This window comes from Botryllus schlosseri, chromosome 2 (assembly GCF_051294905.1).
Source record: "Botryllus schlosseri isolate E-star chromosome 2, Bs_hap1, whole genome shotgun sequence".
NCBI classification, from domain to species: Eukaryota; Metazoa; Chordata; class Ascidiacea; order Stolidobranchia; family Styelidae; genus Botryllus; species Botryllus schlosseri.
In genome coordinates this window covers 25,536,169-25,559,714 of record NC_137237.1, presented here as the reverse complement: position 1 = coordinate 25,559,714, position 23,546 = coordinate 25,536,169, and the positions used below count along the sequence as shown (strand labels likewise).

The 23,546-nt window shown below is 40.5% G+C and overlaps 1 protein-coding gene and 1 long non-coding RNA gene across 5 annotated transcripts; one reads left to right on the top strand and one right to left on the bottom strand.

The window, feature by feature from the left end:
* Positions 1-2,199: 2,199 nt before the first annotated feature.
* LOC145434314 (myocyte-specific enhancer factor 2C-like) lies at positions 2,200-15,699 on the bottom strand. 3 transcript variants are annotated; one of them, XM_080311680.1, is made up of 10 exons: positions 12,961-15,699; positions 12,690-12,893; positions 10,969-11,133; positions 10,683-10,884; positions 9,930-9,980; positions 8,121-8,305; positions 7,216-7,312; positions 5,843-5,975; positions 4,930-5,067; positions 2,200-3,809 (listed from the first exon to the last, which is right to left on the bottom strand). In XM_080311680.1, the coding sequence occupies exons 1-10, from the start codon at positions 13,012-13,014 to the stop codon at positions 3,677-3,679; spliced, it is 1,362 nt and encodes a 453-aa protein (XP_080167806.1). In that variant the 5' UTR covers positions 13,015-15,699; the 3' UTR covers positions 2,200-3,676. The 3 variants fall into 3 exon arrangements, with proteins under 3 accessions (XP_080167806.1, XP_080167805.1, XP_080167807.1); XM_080311679.1 differs by having other exon boundaries at positions 10,683-10,902; positions 12,961-15,174; XM_080311681.1 differs by lacking the exon at positions 9,930-9,980 and having other exon boundaries at positions 10,683-10,902; positions 12,961-15,160.
* A 3,460-nt stretch (positions 15,700-19,159) lies between these two features.
* On the top strand, positions 19,160-21,942 carry LOC145434312 (uncharacterized). 2 transcript variants are annotated; one of them, XR_013913329.1, is made up of 3 exons: positions 19,160-19,897; positions 20,308-20,494; positions 21,640-21,942. It is a non-coding gene; the product is annotated as an uncharacterized LOC145434312 (long non-coding RNA). The 2 variants fall into 2 exon arrangements; XR_013913328.1 differs by having other exon boundaries at positions 19,160-20,494.
* The last annotated feature ends 1,604 nt before the right edge of the window (positions 21,943-23,546 follow it).

The window sequence follows — 23,546 nt, the reverse complement described above, 5'->3', positions numbered from 1 at the left end:
GCCATATTTTCTGCGTGTCTCACCTATGGCTATAGTAGGCCTAACCAACACAGTGACCTTGGGCGTTATGCAAAATACCTTGGTGTTTTACTGGATTCGGACATGTCCTGGAAGAGTCACGTACAATAATCACTCAAACCACTACTATGGAAGGTATGTGGTCTATTTCGCCGCATTAGCTACACTGCCAGTCAGCGTGCTGTTGATACTCTTCAACACTCTATTCCTATCAAAGTTACAATACAGAATTCCTTGTTGGGGTGCTGCCTGCAAGAATACAATTGGCCCACTGCAAAAACTTCAACATCTGATCATCCGTAGGCCTATCATTGCCAAAGCCCCACGGGGGCCTGGATGTGCAACTGATAAATCGCTTCTCAAAATATTTGGTGTTCTAAACTTAGAAGATATGAGGAAGCTAGAAATTGCCAAGTTTATGTATCAGTTCCATTGAGGTCAATGTACCTCAAATTTCAACGACTACTTCACCTCGGAGACAAAAGCGCACAAGTATAGCACGTGCGCGTCAACGAAGAACAACTTACACCATATGATCAGGACTGAATACAAGAAAACGCATTGCTTTATCAAGTATGCCGGACCCCAATTGTGGAACAGCATCTCGCCGGCTATCCGACACTCCGACAGTCGTCGAGCATGTCCGCATTCAAGTCGAAATAAAAGCAATTTCTTCTAAATGAATACTAGCCAGTTTCCAGGATTACCGGACCACGACCTAACATCGACCTCGCCCTCCGCCACATGCCACCTCATTTTGTCGCTCGCGTATTATATTCTCTGCATTACTTTTCATTCCGTGTGCATGCCTCTTATTTACTTCACCTAGGCTAAGTTGGATGTCTGATCTTAAAGGCTACTCCAAGTTGTTTCGACACCTTCATATCTTTTCATTGTATCGTAGTCTTGTGATGTTTTGCAACGATGAAAATATTAATAAACCTGATTGATGCAAAAAAATATCCACAAGAATTCGGGCGAAGCGCGAATAAATGTTTTCGCAAGAAATTGAACAAATATCACAGACATATTAACAGATCGGTCTGGTGCCGTGTCGACCCAAAATTATAGCGTTTGCGTAACAATAACTTGCAAATGTGAGTCTGTAATGTTGGTATTTACTACTATGTTCGTGCCTCGTGCCAATCGAACCGTTATTACGAAAATATGATGATTGATCAGAGAATGAAAGCGGAAAGTCAATTTTACGTCATTTTTTTCCGCGTAGGCCTACTGTATGCCTGCCACTTTTGGGGTTACCATATTTTGGAATCGGGAAAGGAGGACACTCTTTGAAAATTTTCAGACATAAAATACTGGAGTCAAATCCGGAAAAAATGGTAAATTTTCCACGACATTTTGGTAGGTTGACTTAAAAAAACTCGTCACTTTCGTTCGCACTTCGAACCACGAATTTGCTGTTTAGCATCATTTATGCCCATTTTCACTCGAAACTATCGACAATCTTAGCTCTAAAAGTTGTGAAGGAGGACGAATTGCCAAAAAGGAGGATATTTAGGTGTTCTCGGAGGACATTTTGAAAAACCTGGAAAAGGAGGACGTATGGTAATCCTATTAACTATACGTATACACACGCTTTCGAACCATACATTGGATTACGTAAAAATATAGTGCGTAAATATTAAAATTCACTACGGCTCCACCCAAAGTCATTGTAAAAGCTGCGATTAGTGGTGCGCCGTAAGTCAACAAGTTCTCTAAAAGGGAACAGCAGAAATCACATTGACTTCCATTCATTATGTTTTCGCTGTGTGAAAATCACATTGTAATGGTTTGGTACGGTTACCCCTGGTTAATAACCCCTGTTAATGTTTCTCATGCATTCACAATTTCAATTACATCGTCACTATCTCACCAAGTGCTAGGGGTTTATCTAGGATTCTCTTCACCACGTGATCCGCACAGGCGGAGTCTTAAAAGCCTAGAAGTCGGCCGTGTTTACAAGTCGGTAAAATGAGGAATCATAATCATAATATGGAATATCGGCCTGGTGTAAAATGACCAATGCTGTCGAAACCTCACGAATAACAAACAAGAACATCGTCACTGGAATCGCTCTGTCACAACCACTGTGGCCTAAATCGTTACCACCAGCAGATCTCAACTCCATCTCGCGGCAATCCACCCTACGCTGGCACCAAAACACACGCCACACCAACGTCCAGCTCTGCTGAAAACCATGTATTCAAAATATGTTGCATTTGAATTCAACCGTTTCCCAAATTAATAAAAGAGACGTAACATGATAGAGAAATGACGACATTCGCACTTCGAGACAAGCTTCTTCAAAACCACGCTGGCAGTGAACAGTAAGAATTCCACCGCACCCTCAAACCCCAAACCGCGCTTACCCCCGCCGATTACCGTTGGCAGAGCGCGCGCTTTAGAAACCGAATCATCGCACATAGCGCGCCTGTACAATCGGCCAACGCAGCAGTCTGGCAAAACCTAGGCCAGCCGTCCCACGGGACTAAATCGTAAGCACAAAACGCACAGTCGGCCGCGATAAAAGCTAACGCCGACTGGACATATTCGCGAGGGAAAGAATTTAAGGGCCGGGCAAAATCGAGTACCTGCGTGACCTGATTCTGAGTCGAGAATCAACCTTAGAGTCCAGTATTCGAGCATCACCTATCAAGTCGTAAGGCGTAACAGTAATGATGCCTTGAGATGTTAAAGGTAACGAAGCACGCCATCCAAATTAATTTTGCATGTCCGGACTGACTTCATCAATGTCTATACACGAATTTGTGACCAAGGTAACATCGTTTTCGACCACACCTACATCAGTACTTCATTGCACTTACATCAATGCTATGAGTTGGTTGATCACGGCTTCACAGGAACGCCATTCTCGATATAGTGCGCGGCTTCATACTCCATGTTTTGGAAGATGTGATACGATCAATCGAGGTTTCACGGATTCCACGTTGGCATCAAAACTAGGGTTAGCATATTTTGGATTCGGGATAGGACACTTTTACCAAATCATAAAAGTTTGTTGAACGAAATTGAAAACTGCTGATTCTGTAATATTTACTGGGAATCTTATGATGTTGACCAAAAAAAAATTCAGTTATTCTGTTATTCTGTCCGTTATACTAGCCGTAAAAGCTCTAAAAAAGGACGAATTGCCAGAAATGAGGACATTTTCAATTTCCTGAACAAGGAGAACAAATGGACGTATGGTAACCCAATCAAAACAATATTTCTCGTTGGTAATAGAATCTTAATGGAAAATTGCGCATAATTTCGGTACTCGAATAAAACGACTCTCACTAGACTCGAATCATTGCAATTAATACTCATTACAGATTCGAGTACTCGGATCATCATTCCCGGCCCTGCATAAAACATCGATTTCATATATACGCTTTGACAAGAGCAGACGCACGTCATTTTAGTGAAAAGTTAATAATAAACAGGAATAGAGAAATAGAAAATAGCTAAAGCAATGGAACTACGATTTATATCATCATCTGCTAGAAAATTAGTATGGCACAACGGAGCGCCGCGCGGCTGCAAGACCGCGCCGCCGACGATGCCGCACTGTGTTTACTTATTTCATCCGCCGGGCGTGGGTCCCCCCTCAGTTTCTGACGGCGCGATCATCGTAGCGCCGAGCCCCCGTCTTGTGTCAGGTGGCCCACTCCGCCGTGTTGGGGTTGGCGTCGACGCGCTGCCGCTTTCGTGGTTCTTCCCCGTTTTCCAGAATCATCCCCCCTCCGCCGTCCTCAGTGTTGTAGCTGCCCATAATCTCCATGGGCGACCTGGGTCAACGGGATTAGCAAAGCGTCACTAATCTTGTGTGCGAAGAAATTGACCGAGCAAAGAAGATGAGTTGGGGAGATTAGCAATGAGCATATCACGGCAAATATATGAATATGCTTCATAGTAATAAAGTACAACACTATACAATACAGAGATAATTGACTGAAAGGTACCGAACAATTTTGTCGTAGCCGATTCAAACGTATTTGAGACTCACCCCGTTTGCATGATTTGTTTGTTACTACTACTTCTAGAAATAGCTATGATTAAACACGCAGGAAATGACAAACGTCAAATTCCCTTTGTGACATCAGTGGTAGGATAGAACTTTCCTGTGCAAATTGGCGTTCTCTCTTGAAAACTAGATGTGAACTGGCAAGTTATTGCACATGGTCATACGGTATGCATTGTCCATTGCGTGTCTTGTGTAAATAGTAAATAGTAGGGTCGATGGTTTTTAAAAAGGACCATAACATCGAGTGACACACACACACACACATGCAAGAAGAATTCAGATTGCTACCAGATTACTTCTCTATATGCAAAGAGCACTTCCCTGTGGTCCCAGCCATGCAGAAACTAATTTCGCAGCAAGGAGCAAGTCACATGGGAAATGAACAGGTCCTGGTAGAGTGACTCATTGCATTCCTCTCACATCAACCAAAGAAAATAAGGTTCACAAGGAGGCTGAATCATCGACAGACACTGAATCTAACAAGATGTTTTTACCAAAATCGTGCAATGAATGCCGAGACTACACTTCTACCAACAAAGGTTCACTCCAAAGGACATAGGCTAGAAACACCAAAGTAGCCACAGTCTCAGACATGTGTCGTTACTGCTACTATCATACCAATTAAATGAATCAGACCAACAGGAAAAACTAAGAACACAAACACAAGAATGGAATGAAAGCGCATGAAGTGGATATGGCTATTTGCAGACAAGCCACTACTTGTGGGTTCGAAAAACTAGATTAGCATAAGCCGTCATTGGCACAATTAGCCAATGATGATTACTTTGACAATATCTGGTGAAAACAGCACACTGTCATTAGTATCATCATATGTTCGACAAATACAACTACAGCGCTAAAATGCGAGTTTAATTTTAACCCACCTGTTGGGAGGCGGTCTTCTCATGCTCGACTCGTTGGGCTTGTCTGTTGGCGAACCGGGTTCCCGTTTTATGGCAAAGGAATGCAGCGGTCCGGCCCCGTGGTGCATACCGACCACTGCTAGCGTGTTATCATCCATCCTAAAACGATTAAAACGGGATTTATACCAAAGACTAAAGGCACGGGCAACTTCGAGAACACCAGTACACCCTGTTCTATAACGCACTCAAACTGTCCCACAATAATGTGAGGATTGTCAAACATAAGGTCCGAGATGCAGCGCAGCGGATGAACGAGAGAACGCTATTACTGTACAGCTCATTTCTAATAGAAGTTAAGATTTTACCAAGATAGAAAGGGAGCACGTGCTGACTTGTATTGTCTTGAGCTTGACCCACAGAACTATATTTGATCAGCCAATCACAGCAATTTTACCAATTCCATGACCGGCGTAACAAGATGTTTCTACAACAGGGCCCTAATAATAACAGTATAGGATGTAGTTTTGATTATGGAATGTCCCAATGAAAATCAAAGATACTGATTTGGAATTAACATGATGGCAGGTCCGGTCTGCAAGCGATTAAAATATCTTATTCGGGCTCGCATCCCAAATTGAGGCCGACACGCCTGATTTTACGTTCATCAGCCAGTTATGCATGGTGAAAAAGAGAGACAGAAATATTTATTGATTTGTCCACCGAAAAGAAAATAACGTTGGCGGATGAAATAATAACAAATGAATATAACGGTGTAGGACAGGGTGTGATCGATGACTTAGGGTTACATCAACTGGTCTGATCACACCCTACAATCAACAATTACAGATATTATTCATAAACTTGGTTGGAGTACAGACTTATTAATTGTGAATTCTGTTTCCTTGAACAATGGGCCGCACTTTCCACCACTAACCTGCTCAAGTGCGAAGGCACGTTGGCCATGCCTGCCGACGCCACCAGATGGGGGTTCCAATGCTGGGACTGCAGAACGCTGGGAGTGTTGAACCCGGCGAATCCACCTCCGCCTTCGTGAACCATTGAATACTCTGGAACAAGTGTCGCGTACGGATAAGAAAAACCAGCCGCTAGATCGGAAAAAGTTTTTCAAGGTTAGCGTGGCATCGCATGCTGAATCGCCATCGTTAAAGTGATGTATGAGAGTTACAATTCTGACCCAATCGTTAGTTCGTAGCGATGCTCTACGTATATATGTCATTGATCTGAACAAGGTTTGATTCCGGAACACACAACTCATCATGCGGGGTGCTGTATAAAGAGTAATGAGTAATAAAAATAAATATCAAATCACAAGCATCATCTAGTTTTCCCTAAAACACTGAATACTGTACTCTGTACAAGTATTCTAAAATCTTAACCACTTGAGAAAGGAGTGCAAGTACACCAAGCACTTCTTTACTGACCACATGCGCAAACGTTTAGTAAAAGGTAGAGTCCTTCTTCACTCTTCCACGAACGAAAAAAAACGCCAAGGACTTCCATTGAAATTATATTTGAAATCGAAGACCTTTTTGTGCGTCTCTTATCAAGGGTTAACGGCATATTGCAGCAAGATCGACACCGTTTTCTAACGAATACCAGCATAGCCAAGTATGACGTGACAATGAGTTTTAGAAATACAATACGGGAGATTCTGAAACGTATTGATGGCAACAGTAGAGCAAGTTTGGGCACTAGGGATGTTTAGAAATGACTTTTTATCAAATTGTTCTGGCTACTTGATAAAAGTGTTGGGTTACATAAAAAAAAACTATGCACACCAATTTTGGTGCAATTCCAACCAGTAGAGGCATTGCTATAAGAGAAAAAAGTTTTGGATCTATTTAATAAAAATAATATAAAAAATATCAAATTTACCCCATGAAATTGCTAGGTTGTCTGAAAAGAAAAAACGGTGCACAACAATTTTGACTCAATTCGGACCAGTAGGAGCGAAGTTATTGACGTTCAAAATTTGAAATCATAGTAGGCTACTTACGGTGGGTAGATCTATAATAAATATAATTAAAGAATTTGCCACCGTAAATACTATATTTTCCAAATCCAAAATTTTGTGCTCCAATAGCTTCGCTTCTACGGGTTGGAATTGAGCCAAACTTGGTGTGCAGCGTTTCTTTAGGCAACCTAATAATAAAACCAGTGTGTCGCCGGAATCCGGGAAAGTTATTTTTGAACAGCCCTATCGGAAACTGCTTTGCAGTAGCACGTAAAGTCAGATATAGTAACAAATAGTGATGAGAATAGTGTGAGATATGGGAAGCAACCAACCAGTAGCGTTGTAGTGCTGGTAAGGATTTCCAGGCACGCTGGGTGTAGAGAGACTAACGATCGGAGTTGACAATTGCGTAGAACCGTCCAATCCATCCTGTTTGAAAAATCAATCAAATAAATACCATTACAAAGAATCCTAACTTGGATGATTCACGACTACATCCAGAAGCATTCGCTTCACAATAAACAAAACACACAACATATCCGTATAGCATGAGTGTGTACAGTGCAACCATTTTGACAAGCGCGCCAATTATAAATAATGCAGTGAAACCGCAGGACACAAATAGAGTTTCCAGTACAGTTGCAAGACCCATCATCTCATTCACTTCATATAGGCAACCGAGCCGAGATTTAAGATGAGATAAAGAAGTAGGGCTCACAAATACGGATAATATCTTGTCAGTTTTTAACTACAGAATGCGTATTAGTGATACATCAAGTAACCTATTCTACATGATTATCTGGCTCTTCTGACCAGCAGATTACACCTCCTGTGGATCGGGGAGGGGTTATTAGAAGGGTGTGGCATAGAACATGGATAAGGTCTTACTGCTGCATAGCACGTGGACTTTCTGAAATTTACAGTAGATAAAATTCTCAAGAAAAATTGAACAGTTAGAGGAATATCACCAGGGTATTGGGTAAATTTTGTCGCATAGCCTATAGCTTTTCCTCTAGCCCACTTACGCTGAGCTCAAATGTTTAAGACTAAGCAAAATCAGAAGCGCATTCTGTGGGCCACATACCGTTAGATGTTGGAATGTTGCAAAACCCTGTCTTCAAGTGTAGACTCAATTTCAATGTACAAACAGTCAATCTCATAAAGTCACGTTACCAATGGATGCAAAATTACACAGTTTATATTTCTAATAAGACTCAATGGAAAGTAAAGTGCAAACCATTGTCGATCTTGAAGCAGGTATGCTGATGTGCAGAGCCCCCGATTTCCTCGGAGGTGATGGCTGACGAGGCGAAGTCTGCTTTGTCATCTGCGTGGGTTGCTTTTGAGGCATTGGAGACGTCCGACCCATATGTACGACGGACGGCGATGTGCGTTGAATGCTCGGGTATCCATTTGGGCCGGCTACAAAACAAAGCTCCTTGACTCAATCACACACTCCAATAACCTTATCGCAAGTCAGCGGTGTGTGTACGGTTGCATGCGACACAATGAGACATGTATGCAATCCCTAAAACCATCCCTAATCCCCAAATTACCAGTACCTAAAGCCTATCCCTAACCTAACCCTAAATCTAACCAGAACCCGACGCCAAACCCATACTTGAACCCAGAGGCTCATGTGACACAATAAATTTCTTGGGTACCTCACAATTAAGAGAGCACTAATCGAACTTCACGTTCTGACGTAAGCAAGGCAACAAGGTTCTGTTGATTGATGCAAACACATTGCACACAACACAAATCAGACGGTAAAGGATCAAACGGTAGAAGTGACTGAGCACTTGGACTGTAGTGTTTGCAGTAAACCCAAACTGGTATCATGGAATGCGGCATGGCATCACAATGATTCTGGCATGTTTTAACTGTAAAGAGCGAGAGCACCCAGACAGCTGATGAGATAATGATGTCCCTAGAGTGCAACTGACCACCAAATGATTTCACAACCCAACAGGGTAATGCAATTACTGAGCTGATATGAAAATATCCCAACGAAATACAACACAAGTCTCGTAATGACGGTTTGCAAAAGCAAGATAGCAGAATGGTACACTATCAAATTGCTTCATCTGGTTGATATATGAGAATAACTTCCATAAAATAAAAGCTACCGATTCACAAACAAAATGCGCACAAAAAGGGAACAAAACACACCATGCGTGATGCAATAGATTTTGCGTTCTAGAGAATTCAGGATTCCTAATACCCCAACACAACAGTACAAACACACCACTACTTTCATAATATCACCAGTACATGTGTCTGTTGATTGATACTCGTACACACATCCAACTATTTCCACAATAAATATAGATAACCAGCTTGGATAACATACTATCATGGGCCAATCAGTCTGGTCAGTGGTCACCTGCTGATAGCAACCTCATTTGATGAAATACACAACATAAACTTCTTCGTGCCATGTTCAAATCACATTGTCAACTGTAAGATGGCTATGATGCTGGTATGTTCTACCAATATGGGCAGTTGAACACATGTCTACTGAAACAACAATCCTGTAGAAAATTTGTCGAACTATAAACTATGTCAGGAAGTATATTCTGGATTGTATTTGACAAGCAAGAATCTCAAGAACTTGCAGGATTCATGCTTTGAAAAGGCAAAATGAAAATTCTGCACACATGACAGGTACCGAATTACATCTTTGATATCCAACAATAAAGTCAATAAATTTCCGAGGTTATGACAGGCTTTTTTGAGCCAATCTTCTCACGCGAGATCGCAAACCTAACCATGATTACATCACAAAGATATCTACCGAGAATTAACAATATTGATAGCGCATATTACTGATTCAAGTTGAACAGAACTTCAATCTCATCTCGAAAACCTGATGCTTACCAAAGGAAATTCAATTCATGCCAAAAAAAATCCGATGCAATACCCCATGCCCAAGGCAAATTGTTAGCCACAAAGTCGTGCGTTGTGTTATTGCATACAGACAAAGAACCACAACAGAACACAACTGCTACAAAAATCGACAGAGGACAGCCCATTCAGATCTTACCCGGCGACGAAACATCCGACATGACACTCATATCAGAGCCATGCATGGCACCTAACAAAAATAGTATACATCGCTTTTAATTACTGAGAGACCTGTCACATTGAAATATGACGAAGGGGATAACAGAAAAGCAAATGTACTTGGTTAAAAATTAAAACATTTCGCATCTTGTGCATCAATTTCATCTGGTTAAGACTGAGCTGAATGTTCAGTGCTCATATATGAGCAGTTGGGTTAACTGATTAGAGATGGTGATTGGTTTTTCCTCTATTATGAGTACCGACTTTATTGCCTTTTTGCGTAAAAACACCACAAATATTGTTTCGGTTTACTCAACACCTAGGGAGACTTGCAACCGGATTTGACATATGCATGACTTCATGAATGTGTATTGTGTAGCCTACACCGCAAATAACCTGCAATCAAACAGAACCAAGTATTACCGTACAAGACTTTATGCCGCAGAGCACAGTAGTATGTGTAAGCATGCCAAGTCTTAGTTCATACTGAATATTTTCGGTGATAGTTTGAATTTATTCAAGTAGATTAGTAGCATAAGGGTGAATTTGCAAGTAGTACTCTGCAGCAAAGCTAGATGCCACCCAATTATAGAGCTTAGGCTAGTTATAGTCTTTGCATAAACGTAAACGCCACCGCTGTATTAGAAGTAACCCCTATCCAGTTTTCATGTATAATGAACACCGATAAAAAATATTGAAACTCTAAATGAGACGCTGGTTTAGCCGATCTTACCTGATGGCGATCTACTTGGGCTTTGAGCAAGCGGGCTTCTTGGCAATGGACTTATGCTATGCCGACTTGCATGCGGATGAGGTGGATGGAGTAAACTGGGGTCAGCTATCTGCTGTCCTTGATGAATAAGATGCATCTGTCCATAACCCGCACTCAATCCGACCTGTCCGTGTACATTCGAAACTGGTACGGTGACCGGCATCTGAATAAAGTCACCACCCTAAAGTGAAATACCTCTCAATAACTGAAAAAGTCTGCGACAACATCAAAACGCATGTCAACCTACAGCTCCGTGATGTGGCAACTGCTGCGGAGGTCTCACGTTTTTCATCATATCGTCGAATTCTTGATTAATGGTGTCGTATCTTTTTATGGTGTTTGGAGTTAAGATGTATCCTTGTGCTTCAGGATCTGGGCTGTCGCAGTGCTTGTTTTCCTTTTTGTTGAGCATCTGGAATGGAAAATCAGGCCCGTTGTGTTTACGATCATATTGAAATTGGTGGTTTCCCCATCATATGCCACCGGAAAATTATATCTACTTAGAGCATCATTACGTCATTTTTCATATAGAACAATGATCTTCAAACTGAACATTATTCTCATTTTTTTTACCGGGAACCGTGCAATAGAACCTTTGAGAAATATTTTCAGTCAGTAATTTACCACCAATGGCTGACTATCATCAACAAAGCAAAATTACAATAATTTTCGAAATTACTAATCACATTTTGCGGTGGGATGAGAATCGATGCATAAGTTGAGCCTTGCCAAACTATTTATATTCATGGAGGATTTTTTCAAGCTACCCAACCCAGCGTATTCCGCATCGAGAGGCCTGGTCCAAGTTCAAACGCAAACGAGCTGAGTGTTGTAGTAAAATAGGGTCTGAATCAGCGGTTCTTAACTTTTACTTATCGCTGACCAACTAATGTGCCTCACGAGGACATTACAGTTTGGTGGGCTGCATCTATGTTGTCACTGCATTTTAGTGACTTTCACTTTCATTTTAGTCCTTCATTAGCGGTTCAATTCAGCCAAATGAACATTTCCTATTAATGGGTGAATATTAAAAAAACAGCTGCACAGCATGCTTCCAAAGACGATGAACAGGCTTTGGAAGTTAGGTGCGCTGCCTACAGAAAGTGAGCACATAAATTGCCATCAATCGGCCAGGTCTGACGGTGTGATAGATTATTTCAACATTTAGCAATATCTGTTGCTATATTGCAAATTTAATATGCTGCATATAAGTGCGTAGATCTACCTGACATATACAGCATTGGGCCTACAGTATTGAATAATTTAGCAAGCAAAGGCAAGTGTGATGGGATCGATTAGGCAGGTACAGGTTTTCGTGGTCACTCAGAACGTCGAAGCCGCAGTCGGATGGTTAAGCACAGTCAGCTATTCCCTGCTGACTGGCGCCCTATCAAGCATAACGTGCGTCATCAGCACGCGTAGGCACATTATCGTCATGCGACGTTCGCGAGAAAGTAAATAGTTCCGAACGACCACGAACTCCCGTAAGACGCGCGAGGATTCTTGCGGAAGGGCAATGGAGCCTAGAAAGGTCCAGCCTAATCCCTGACTAATATTGGGCGAAACCCATTTCCGGAAACGTTGGAGATTCCGCAATGTGACAGCAACGTAAATTCACAGCAGGGGTAAAACCAGCGACGATCGAGACGCTGAAAATGCTCCACAGCAAGTCGGGTTTATTTCTGTACGCGATGTATTTTTATATTACTGAATAGCTTCAAGCTAAATATACCATATCACGCGATCAACGAAATTGCGCGCGTTAATTACTGGTCGAAAAGCACGCCACCACCTTCAAGCGAGCGCCGTCCTAAATATCAGTGCGCGGCCTCTAATTTCGCGTTTCAAAATTGCGGGTTTCAGGTCAGGAACAAGTATACGCGCTTAACCACTGTTAATTGCGTTGATATCGCATAGAAATACACGGCTCTTGCAGAGCTGCGAACGCAAAATCCGGCGCGTTCCTACCTCGATAATGTCTGTATTCGTGCGGCTTTCGTGCGGCTCGTTGTATTCCGTGTATTTCAAGAGCACCTTGTCCATGTCTGTGCTGGCGTATTGGAAAAGCTTGTTCGAACTATTAAATATGATGAGGGCGATCTCGCAATCGCACAGGACCGACAGCTCGTAGGCTTTTTTCATCAGACCGAACTTTCGCTTCGTGAAAGTAACCTGACGCACACAAATAACAAGCGTTGAAACGGGCACGGTCGACCGGGTAATCACGGAAATAATCCACCTGTCGATTACGCTCGTCGCCGATACGCGATATCTGAATCTTCTTTCTTCCCATATTGCAAGTTGCTATTTATATGAGCGCTATGATATGAAATTTAGGAAGCCCTGGTAAAGCCTAAAAAGTCAACGGTTTGACAACATTATTAACATGGGATCGAAATTACGCTTACGCACTCAGGCAACGAAATCACTTCTGCCGTTCGTGAACAGTGAACACGCCACAAAATGCAACCTAACATTAAATATACTGTGCCGTTGAACAGATTAGTTCAAAATCATCTTGGAGGTACTGAACTTCAATATACAATTGAATAATATGAATATGAACAATGAACATATTATTCAATTATTATTTGCAACCGCGTTTGCCGTCACTTTGAATGCGTTGAATTATAGATATAGCAATGATACGGAATACTGAGAATGAGACGGTCACTTCATGTAATATCGCTGCTAAAAACGTGCTGAATTTGGAACTTGTATGATAGGCAAACGTATTTTCTCAACATTTCATTGTCTTGCCGACGTGTACTTGGCTAGGACATTTCCGTATATTCTTTCCTAATACGGTGTACGCGTACGCGACAGTACCGCAAAATCACTATACCCGCGCGAAGCGCCGGAGGCGAAAATTTCCAACGTCACTACAGATACTAAAATTAACTTCACTGGTACGGATGCGGAGAATAGCCCGTTAACCACAATGTACGAGCGCAGACCCGTGCCTGGCGGAGTGCTGCGTCACGGAAGGCTCCAAAAACGACTACAGCTTCAGGACAGACGTTAAATTATTGCACTCGTTGGCAATCGGATGCATTTAGCCTTTTCACGAATCATTCTATCGCTGTGACGTCACACCAGTCATCGCATAAATTCGAGCCACGATCGAATTCAGCGCGTGTAGATCAATTAACCCATTGTTATCGACGTAAACCGCCAACGTGAAACACACTCGAATCGCGGGCGGTACATACACGATATCACGATTTCTAAAAATAGGGATTTAAAAATATCTAGCTCGCGGTTACATACGAAACTATGACGACAGACGTTATGAAATTCCCCGGGAATGCTGGATTCCAATCGTAGTATTCCGACTCTACCAGTGTGAGCTTGGTTAATTTCTGGACGAGACGCAGTTCGGGAACAGTGTTCGAGGTTCGTGTGTCATGGATTCATTCTCATTTGAACGGGAAAACAAACTCGAACATCAAATATTAGCGAAGAAGTTCTCATGCTACAAACAAGCTTCGAATCAATATGCAATGTACTGTGATACGTTCTTACATTCATTGACAAAAATTTAGTTCTCGGAAACAGCGCGTCGGTATTAATAGCCGCGCACTACCATGGCCGAAAGGGTTAACGACTGCTATCAATACATTCAGCGCACGATTGATCAAGCTGTGAGTACATGACGCGTACTACGAACAATGTCGACGTCTGTGCACGATTCGCAATGCACTATTGCAGTGCTGTTTTATTGTGGAAGGACACAACGATGCAAAGATCACACAGCTATTCTCAAATGCGCTACACCAACGCTTTCGATATTTTTAGAAAAACGTATATTAATATATGCCTATATTTATGGTGATACAGTTGACGAAATTAGAATTCCGCATTTGCGTATACTTTCACCAGCATAACATACCAGCGCCTGCATGAAACAAAACTATCAACCCCTAATTGTACTGGCATAATTCCAGAAACATATTTGAATACTGTACTTATTTACATTGAGATTGAAACTTGTTAAGAAGTGGAATGATAATCTACATTTGAAAATTCCCCTTGAAGGATAGCTAGTGTAAGCAGACTCTAAAGCAGCTTTTTCATGCAGCAATTCTAAACAGATTGTATTGTACACATTAAGATTAATTAACTGGTACGGTGGCGGCTTTCTCATTCCTTGCAATTATCAATTGAGTATATTTCAGAGCTGAGACTCCATGCTTAATCCAATATGAGGTTAAGTGAAGAATAAACGCTAAATCACTCCCTTAACGATAGCGCTTCTGGTTCTGAACATGAAGTTTTGAACCTGACATTCCCATAAATATGAGCTAAAAAGCGATCAAAAATGCTATCGCATTAACTATGAGATATAGCAGTATAGAAAATATTATTTATAATATTCTGCTAATGACACATATACTACAATTACTACATTGATGAAATTTGTTAATTCCGCTACTTAGAGAACGAAATGTTCCATTGAAAACATGAAAAAGAACTAGGTCAATTTACTTTGTATATAGAAGTAAATTTATGCACAATGAATAAAAGTTCAAAAGGGGCCAATAAATAATTGGGAATTTTGTAAAATGCACACATTTCATACTGGTATTCGGTTATGCTTTATGTATTATTGATAGATGTGAATGTGAGCAGCAAGCATTTTATATGTAATATTATATAATATAAGTAATATAATATAATAATTTTCCCTTAACTTTTCGGCGATTTCAACTTATTTAGCAAGCACGCTCATACTCCTGTACATAAAATAATGATGATAGTTGTCTCAAAAGGTATTATTTATCAAGTATGAAGTGATTGTGAATGAATTAGTTAATTTCATCAATAATATAGAATGCCATCATTAGACATTATATGACAGCGGTTTTTAGGCTTTTTATAGTTGTCCTGGGGCCCACTTTTCATTTTCAAAATATAGCGGTGCACCTCTCAAAGTTTTGGAAATATAATCAAATTGGGTTTGTGATATAATAGTGGCCAGTGATCATAGCTTTGAACTGCAAAATTAAATGATCTTCAAATATATCATTAGTCACTAGACTCACTCTACTATTGTGCCAGCCATGGTTTTACACCACAGATCATCACTACTACTCGCCCTCACTCTTTAAAGTGTGAAATGGCATATTCATAATCCTTCTGATTTAGCATCAACCAAAGCCAGTGATATGCATTGATTTAGGGCCACTGGAAATGTGGCTGGTCCATGGTCATGGGTGTGACTCAATATGGTGTGGGTGTCAAAGACGCAAACGAATAATTTCCTGTACACATAAATGACGGGATGTCACACGCCATTCCCAAGCCGGCTTATTTGTCATCATTAAGGGCATCGGATCTATTATTTTTCGACTTGAAAAACAAAAATTTTGCCCAAAAAATTAAATACTTTGACAGTTTTTGACATTAAAACACTTTTTTTGACAAAATTTTGACTTATGACAAAATCCTGCAGTTGAGTTATGCAACATTGTATGAAAATTCGAAATTTATTCACACACGTCACTAAAACTAGAGACACTTTGCTACATTTTCAGATGGTCATTCAGCCAATCATTTATTGAAATTTTAACGATTCAAAAGAACCACAAGATAGCAATATAATGAAAATGATACAAACTGTGTGTCCCTAAGAAGTGGCTTGGAAAGAATGGAGAAAGAACGATTAACAGTAGCAGTTGTTGGCTGGCAGCGCTGAAGTTCAGCGCATATTGCTTGTGACACACTCTGTTGCTTCATACTGACAAGGTTGTCTACATCGTGGAGTTGTTTGTTCATCCTGCTGTTTTTGATATAGGACTCGATATCCACGCACATTTGTTTCAGATTCAGATTTGAGATATCGGAGTGAGTTTCTTTAATCATATGTTGGAACTCCCCATCTTTTTGAGAGGCTGGTTGATAGTCGCACTTTCGGTAGGTTTACCAACACATCCTCATTGTAAAATGAATTAGGACCCACGTGTAGTTTGGTTGACTATCACACCGTATTAACCTAATTATTTGACTTAATGGTGTATGATTCACAGCAAGTTGACAATGTAGGCTACCACCTAAAAGCACAAGCTAATGCTGCAAAATGTAAGATGAGGAGTTTGCAGACAGTGCAACATCTACGACACAAAGACAATTCTGCTTGTAAAAAAGATTCTAAAAAATAATCACACTTGCTGTCATTGTCAATTGTCATCCACTCATAGCGATAAAATCCTATTGATTGAATTCGGCTGACAACATTTACTCATGACATTTGCTAGAGCTAGTGAAAAACGGAATATATTAGGGATTATATGTGTATATTTTCCAGAAAGAAACAAAACTACAATAAAATCTGAAGCCTTCGAAGCGCCATTAGCAGTTCTCTCTGAAATCGAGTATGAACATCTAATGTCATCCTAAAACATAGCAACGGACCACGACCTGACATATCGATCCTACCTTCCCTCACAAGCTGCCTCATTTTGTTGCATGTCCATTTTTATTATCTTTTACTCTTCATTCAGTGTGCATGCCTCCTCTTTACATTGCCTCAGACCTGGGTGAATGTCTGATTTCAAAGACTACTCCAAGTCGTTTCGACACCTTCCTATCTTTTCATAGTATCACAGTCTTGTGTTTTGAAATTATGAAAATTCTTAATAAACTGAACTGAACTGAACGTATAGTTTAGCTACAGTTCACTACTTAACTATCTCAGTGCCAAATCGGCTTGTATAAGAATGCAACAAATGAATCTTTTCACACAATACAATCGTAGCGGCGTAACACCAACCGCAATGGCGAAAAAATTTATCATCAATTTGAGACAATTGTAGAAAGTGAAACAATTCATCAATCAAAACGTCTCATCGAACTTCAATTCCCCGATTTGACATCTCAGCAATCAATGTGAACATACCACCAAACCAAAATAAATAACTCGTCAGTACGCATGCTACCTTCAAACATACCCGCACTATTCATCTATTTTTATTTGCGGTCTAAATTTAGCACACGAATCGCTCGAGAAAAGCATCAAGTGTAAAGCAGCGCTGACCGATGCCAACCAGACGAGATCTCGGTGGCGGAAGAATATGCTCTGTATATATGACGTCAAATCAAGAGAGCAAAAAAACATAACAGAAGCTGCCATCCGTAGAGGATCGGAATGCCGATCGTTTGCTTTTGTATTACGTGTTCAATCAACTGTGGAAAGTATTGACACTCAGTTAGTTCATGACGACTGTGCAAAACGTTCGAAATTTTTCGTTGGTTGAATCCGAAGATAGGAGCAAAAAACGGGATATTCATAGGAATCTCAGTTTTCTGTATAAAAATGTAAAAACAGCCCTATTCCAAGTCGTTTCGACTGCTTCCTATCTTTTAGTGGTATCCCAATCCTGTAGTGCTTTGAACGAAATGAATGAATGACGGAACGGACAGCGAACACATACCATCCGCCTTTCTACTTCGTTCATTCGTCTACGGCCATACGCCAATGCCGTTGTTAATACGGTGTAGTCCGATCATTTTGTAGCAGTGCAAGACTCCATAACGTTTGTTCGCTGGTTTATTTGTTTCCTGTCTGGGTGGCTCAACTATAATGACTCTGTTATATCGAGCCTCCCGTCTATACTATACCCTGCCTTTCATAGTACTAATATACAGGGTTGCCATACCGTCCTTATTTCTAAGATTTGTCCTTATTTTTAAGGGCCACGTCTTAGAAAACTCAACTGTCCTTATTTTCGACTTGCGTCCTTATTTTGTCTTATTTTCAACCACTACAGAACTTCCATCGTTTTCCTCTGGTATCTGTGTTGCATAATATTGCAAAATACGTTTTTGCGTCAAAATGTTATGACATCATATATGAAAGGTCATAGGCGCCGAGTTACGGGGTGGCGGAGTGGCTCAGCCACCCAATGACATAATTATGGGGTGGCGGCCACCCCATACAAAATGCTTAAACGCCCGCCGTCCGCCCTGTCAATTAGCGAGTCCGTGATATCGCGTAAGTGCCAACTATTTACTATTAACCGATTCGCGCGCGAATAATTGAATACGCAGCTTAAAGTAGTGCTTAAAACGTCCCAATACATTGTAATCCGTGATTAGTAATCGAATAAAATCGAAGCGACCTCGTTTACGACGTCGATTTCGACACACGTGACACTATCTCCTCTCTGTACCAGACGAGCGAATTCACGTTCCACTTCTCTCAATTAAATTGTATTTGTGCGCATATTCGTTTACAAAATAATTCTTGATTTAGTTTCATGATAGTCTTTTTAATTGGAGCGCGAAATAGGACAGTGTGTTTGTGTATGCCTGCGAATTGAAAGTCATCCATACGCATAGTGCGCATATTCATTACTCTAACAAGGCATCAATGCTAACTTTTATCGGGAAATGCAGCAATGCAGCTCAAATGTCGTACTTATAATGAGGAAACAATAGACACTTACGTGACCTTTGACACGGACCAATCAGGTTGCAGCAGGATGTAAACAAAGATCAAGCCCGGGCAAACTTACAATGAGCTCTTATGGAGAAAGGGTGAAAAATGAAGATTTTTAGCAAAATGACATTGAATTGGGGATAGCTGGCTTTGATGAATGGTAATAACGCATAGCTAGTATGTTTTTACAGTGTTCTAACCTAGAATAAACTTGAATGGTGGCAAGCACGCATCAGCATGGTGTGTCCAAATGCATGGAGTTTTGACAATTTTTCGGATTATAAGCAACGATTGTTGTATACTATACTACAAGATTGTGGTAATGCGTATTTTGACGATTTCATAGGCTCAAGTCACGAGCAAAATTTTCAAGCTTATCTCGTGTTCAGAAATATATGGTAGAAAAATATAGCTGCTGCCACACAGCACAATTTTGGCGTATATTGATGATATGATGATGATATTGATTGAAAGCTACATGGAGAATCTATCGGATTTTTGGATTTGAGTGGAACAGTATTTTATTTTACCTCCGCGGAGAAATCTACGAAGTATTTGATGGAAGGCTACGTACACGAGGGATAAAGATTGAGGAGACAATCCTCTCTTATTGTGGAAGCAATATTCTATTGTGAACAGCCAATGTTATCACAATTTGCAGAAAAGTGAGATACCACACCCAATGGAAATATCTCAGAAAATGTAGTATTGATTCACCTTGCACTTGTAAGTCAGGGTAAGTAAGGAAACAGACATTTCCTCAGAGACTGCGATGATGCAGTAGATATTGTAACCATGATTTATTTTCAGATTATAGGTTCTGATATATTATGGTTACCATACGACATACGTCCTCTTTTAAGAGGATTTGTCCTCTTTTGACTTTTTTGAAAGTGTCCTCGGAGGACGCCCTTTTGTCCTCTTCTTTTGAGATTTTGTCCCCGTTTTTGAGAATTTTGGTCATATTCATAGCAAATTCGACTGAGATGCCATGCACCTGCTCAAGTGAAGGAAAAAACAGTATTTTGGTCGCTGGCGAGAAAATTGACATTTTTTTTGGTCAACCGCCCACAAAGTAGGAAAAATTTACCATTTTTGAGAATTCTCATCCGGTTTTGCAAGTCTGAAAAAGTGTCCTCTTTTCAGATTTCCAAAATATGGTAACCCTATGATATATGCTCTCATGTATATGCATGGATTAAGACGCTCCAACACCTGAAGCTACAAGGGCTGAAAGACATACATTGTGATTTGCATCATCATCAGTGAGCTCCATCGTGATTGCCAAGCCATCTCTCGACCGTACTCGCTACCCATCAACTCCTGCCTCAAGGTAGATTTTGGTGTATCTAGTGTCTTCGGGTTCATAACATTTCACCCACGCAAATAATCCTACAGCATCTGCACCTGGAAAAATGTTCATTCAACAAATTGGGCATCTAAATGAGATTCAATGCACACCACTGGAACGAATAGACATGCACTGTTGGTACACAATGACCATGGAACCGCGCAATTAGGATCTGTAGCATGCTATTAGGCATTACAATATTCGCAATGGAACTGAATTTGCACAATTGCCAAATATGTTGCGTCATTCATTTTTAATTTTTAATCTTGAATTAGAGTAAGCCAATTAGTCCATAGTTGATACACAATGTTGCATAATATGACAACGGACAAAATTTTATACTCCTTGATTCTTCCGATCAGTTGTTTAATATGAATACGATGTCTCGCCATCTTTCTTGTTGTGGAACAGTTTGGCCCTGACATTTGACGGTGTGTGGCAATCATGTGCAGGAATATTAAAATCTAGATTTAATTTCTTGATTTCAGACTCAATGGCAAATCCCTTTTCTGCCATGGTAGCATCTCTTGGTGCACCATAGCTCCATGTGAATAGTTCTCGCACAAAAGTTAGTGCACCACAATCCATCAATCCTTTTAAAGTTGTATGTAATTTTATTGTGAATGTAATCGCAATGAGCAGGGCGTTTTTTTCTTAATCAGTTCATTACAGTCAATAATCATTCTAGATTTGAGAATTCACGAATGAATGCAAATGGTGCATTTTTAAGAACCACATCTTTACATAGCCAAATCGAAATTTCATGAAGCAGTTACATACAGTTCACCCAATGGTTTACCACTATACTTACTACAATGATAGAAATTTGACTTCAGTAGGATAAGTCGGGCAATTCAGAAAGAATTTAATGTAGTCCAGTATGTAATTTCATCAGCTTCTCCACATCTTTTGACACTATGGTGCTATGAGAGCTGAACTTCACTAGCAATAATTGTCCGTCAATTTGTAATTTTCTTGGACGAGTTTCCTGTTTTGTGCTTCTATACTTCTTCCAGAAATTTGATTTTCTTGCGTTTTATCCATCAACTTCCTCTTTCTGCAGCTTCATAGAAGATATCCATCAAGCCTGCACAAAATATATAATATGTTTATTGTTTATTTTACAGAGCAACACTGCTGTGCAGGCACCTATCAAGGCGTACTCATCCGACTCATGTCGACCTCTACCAATGTCATCAACTATCCATCTCATTATTGAATATATTGCTTTCAACAATTTCAATCCATTGCACACCATCAAGCACTGGAGTGGAATAATATGACACACACCTAGTTTCAGTTTGGACTCATTTTGAAACGCAAAATTGTGTCTAAATGTGACGATTCAATATTTTTGGTACAATAATGCATACATCATTTTATTAATAAAATGAGAATTCAGATGGCTATAGAAAGTCCACATGCCTTTATCCAGATTTCACATTCTTCCGTGCATGTTATCGGCTCTAGGAAAGGTACAAGCGCACACCAGGAACGGTCTGGGTAGCAATCTCCAAGTTACACAGGCTATTAGCACAGTGTTTATGCGGCATTTAACCTGATTGATTCAATACACGAGCTAGAGCAGAAAATGACGATTTCAGCTGGGAACGGATCATGTTCCCTAACATATATTATATTAATATGTTGATTATTGAATATGCAGACAAGTGCCCAGTGTAACAGTAATTTGCTAGATAATGATACAGACTGGACTATACCATATACCAGGGTTGTAACCAAGTCACAAGGCTCTGAGTCAGAAGTCAATCTCACTTTTATAGTTTTGACTCGAGTCATTTTCAATTCACCACCGAGTCAAGTCCAAGTCATCGAACAGAGGTTCGAGTCCGAGTCATGGTATTATGACTTGAGTCCAAGTCATTGTGCTGACTGCTCAGTTTCCAGTTAAAGTCTTGTTAAACCCACTTTTATACCTCTGTTTGGTGATATCGAATGGTTTCCATTTATAATATACTAATTTTCCTCACTTTTAACAGTTTCTGGTCGCATTTTCAAGTACTATAGTACCAATCGACCGAATCCCAATAGGTTGGTTCCTTTACTATTCTTCGAAATCGCAATGAAATGTCGGTCTTGGCCGTCTGAGTCTTGAGTCATATGACTTTGGTTCGAGTCATGCGCAATAACTCGAGTCGAGCCATTTCCGTATTTTGAGAAAATGACTCGAGTCCTCAGAAAATCGTGACTCGAGACTGACTCGAGTCGAGTCATTACAACCCTGCCATATACGATTCTATAAATAGAACACATATAACACCGAGCACACGTAATGAATACCCCACCTATCCTGTCTCAAGATTCCTCTAATACATGCTATTCGGTACGAAAATCTTATAGTATTGCATACGACTAAGGATAATACAGCAATAGTTGCTTCATCCTAGCGTTGTTAGAAATCCATTAATTTGGACATGCCATGCTTATGCGTGCTTGCCACCATTCATGTTTATTCTGGGTTAGAACACTGTAAATACATACTAGCTATACGTTATTAACATTCATCAAAGCCAGCTATCCCAATTTCAATGTCATTTTGCTAAATATCTTCATTTTTCAACCTTTCTCCATAAGAGCTCATTGTAAGTTTGCCCGGGCTTGATCTTTGTTTACATCCTGCTGCAACCTGATTGGTCCGTGTCAAAGGTCACGTAAGTGTCTATTGTCGCGATGTCGGACTCGGAACACCATTGTGCTGTACGCAAGTTGAGGAATTACTGATTAGATGCGCGCTTTCTCGTTTTCTAACATCTCTAGGCTACTAGTTCTTCTCTGCTTTATACACTCGTATTCCCTCTATGACACTTGTCGGTGTTTGATTTGTTATTAACAATACGCATTGTGCAGTGCACGGCGTTGAATTACGCTGTCAAATATTGATGCAACAAGAGATTCTCGGTGGCGGAAATTCTGAATTTATTGGATTAGTTTGAGCGGGAACCTTCTATGTTCCAATAGACTTCATTGCTGGACGGGCCCTATAGGGCGCAACCATATCGCGGATCGAATTTCA

Excerpts from the sequence above, each read along its gene's own strand:
- LOC145434314 (XM_080311679.1), bottom strand. The coding sequence starts at position 13,014 with ATGGGAAGAAAGAAGATTCAGATATCGCGTATCGGCGACGAGCGTAAT. Across the intron at positions 8,306-9,929 it reads GTCGGATGTTTCGTCGCCGG|CCGGCCCAAATGGATACCCG; the intron begins GTAAGATCTGAA and ends TTTGTTTTGTAG. Across the intron at positions 7,313-8,120 it reads CTGCTTCAAGATCGACAATG|GATGGATTGGACGGTTCTAC; the intron begins GTTTGCACTTTA and ends TTTTTCAAACAG.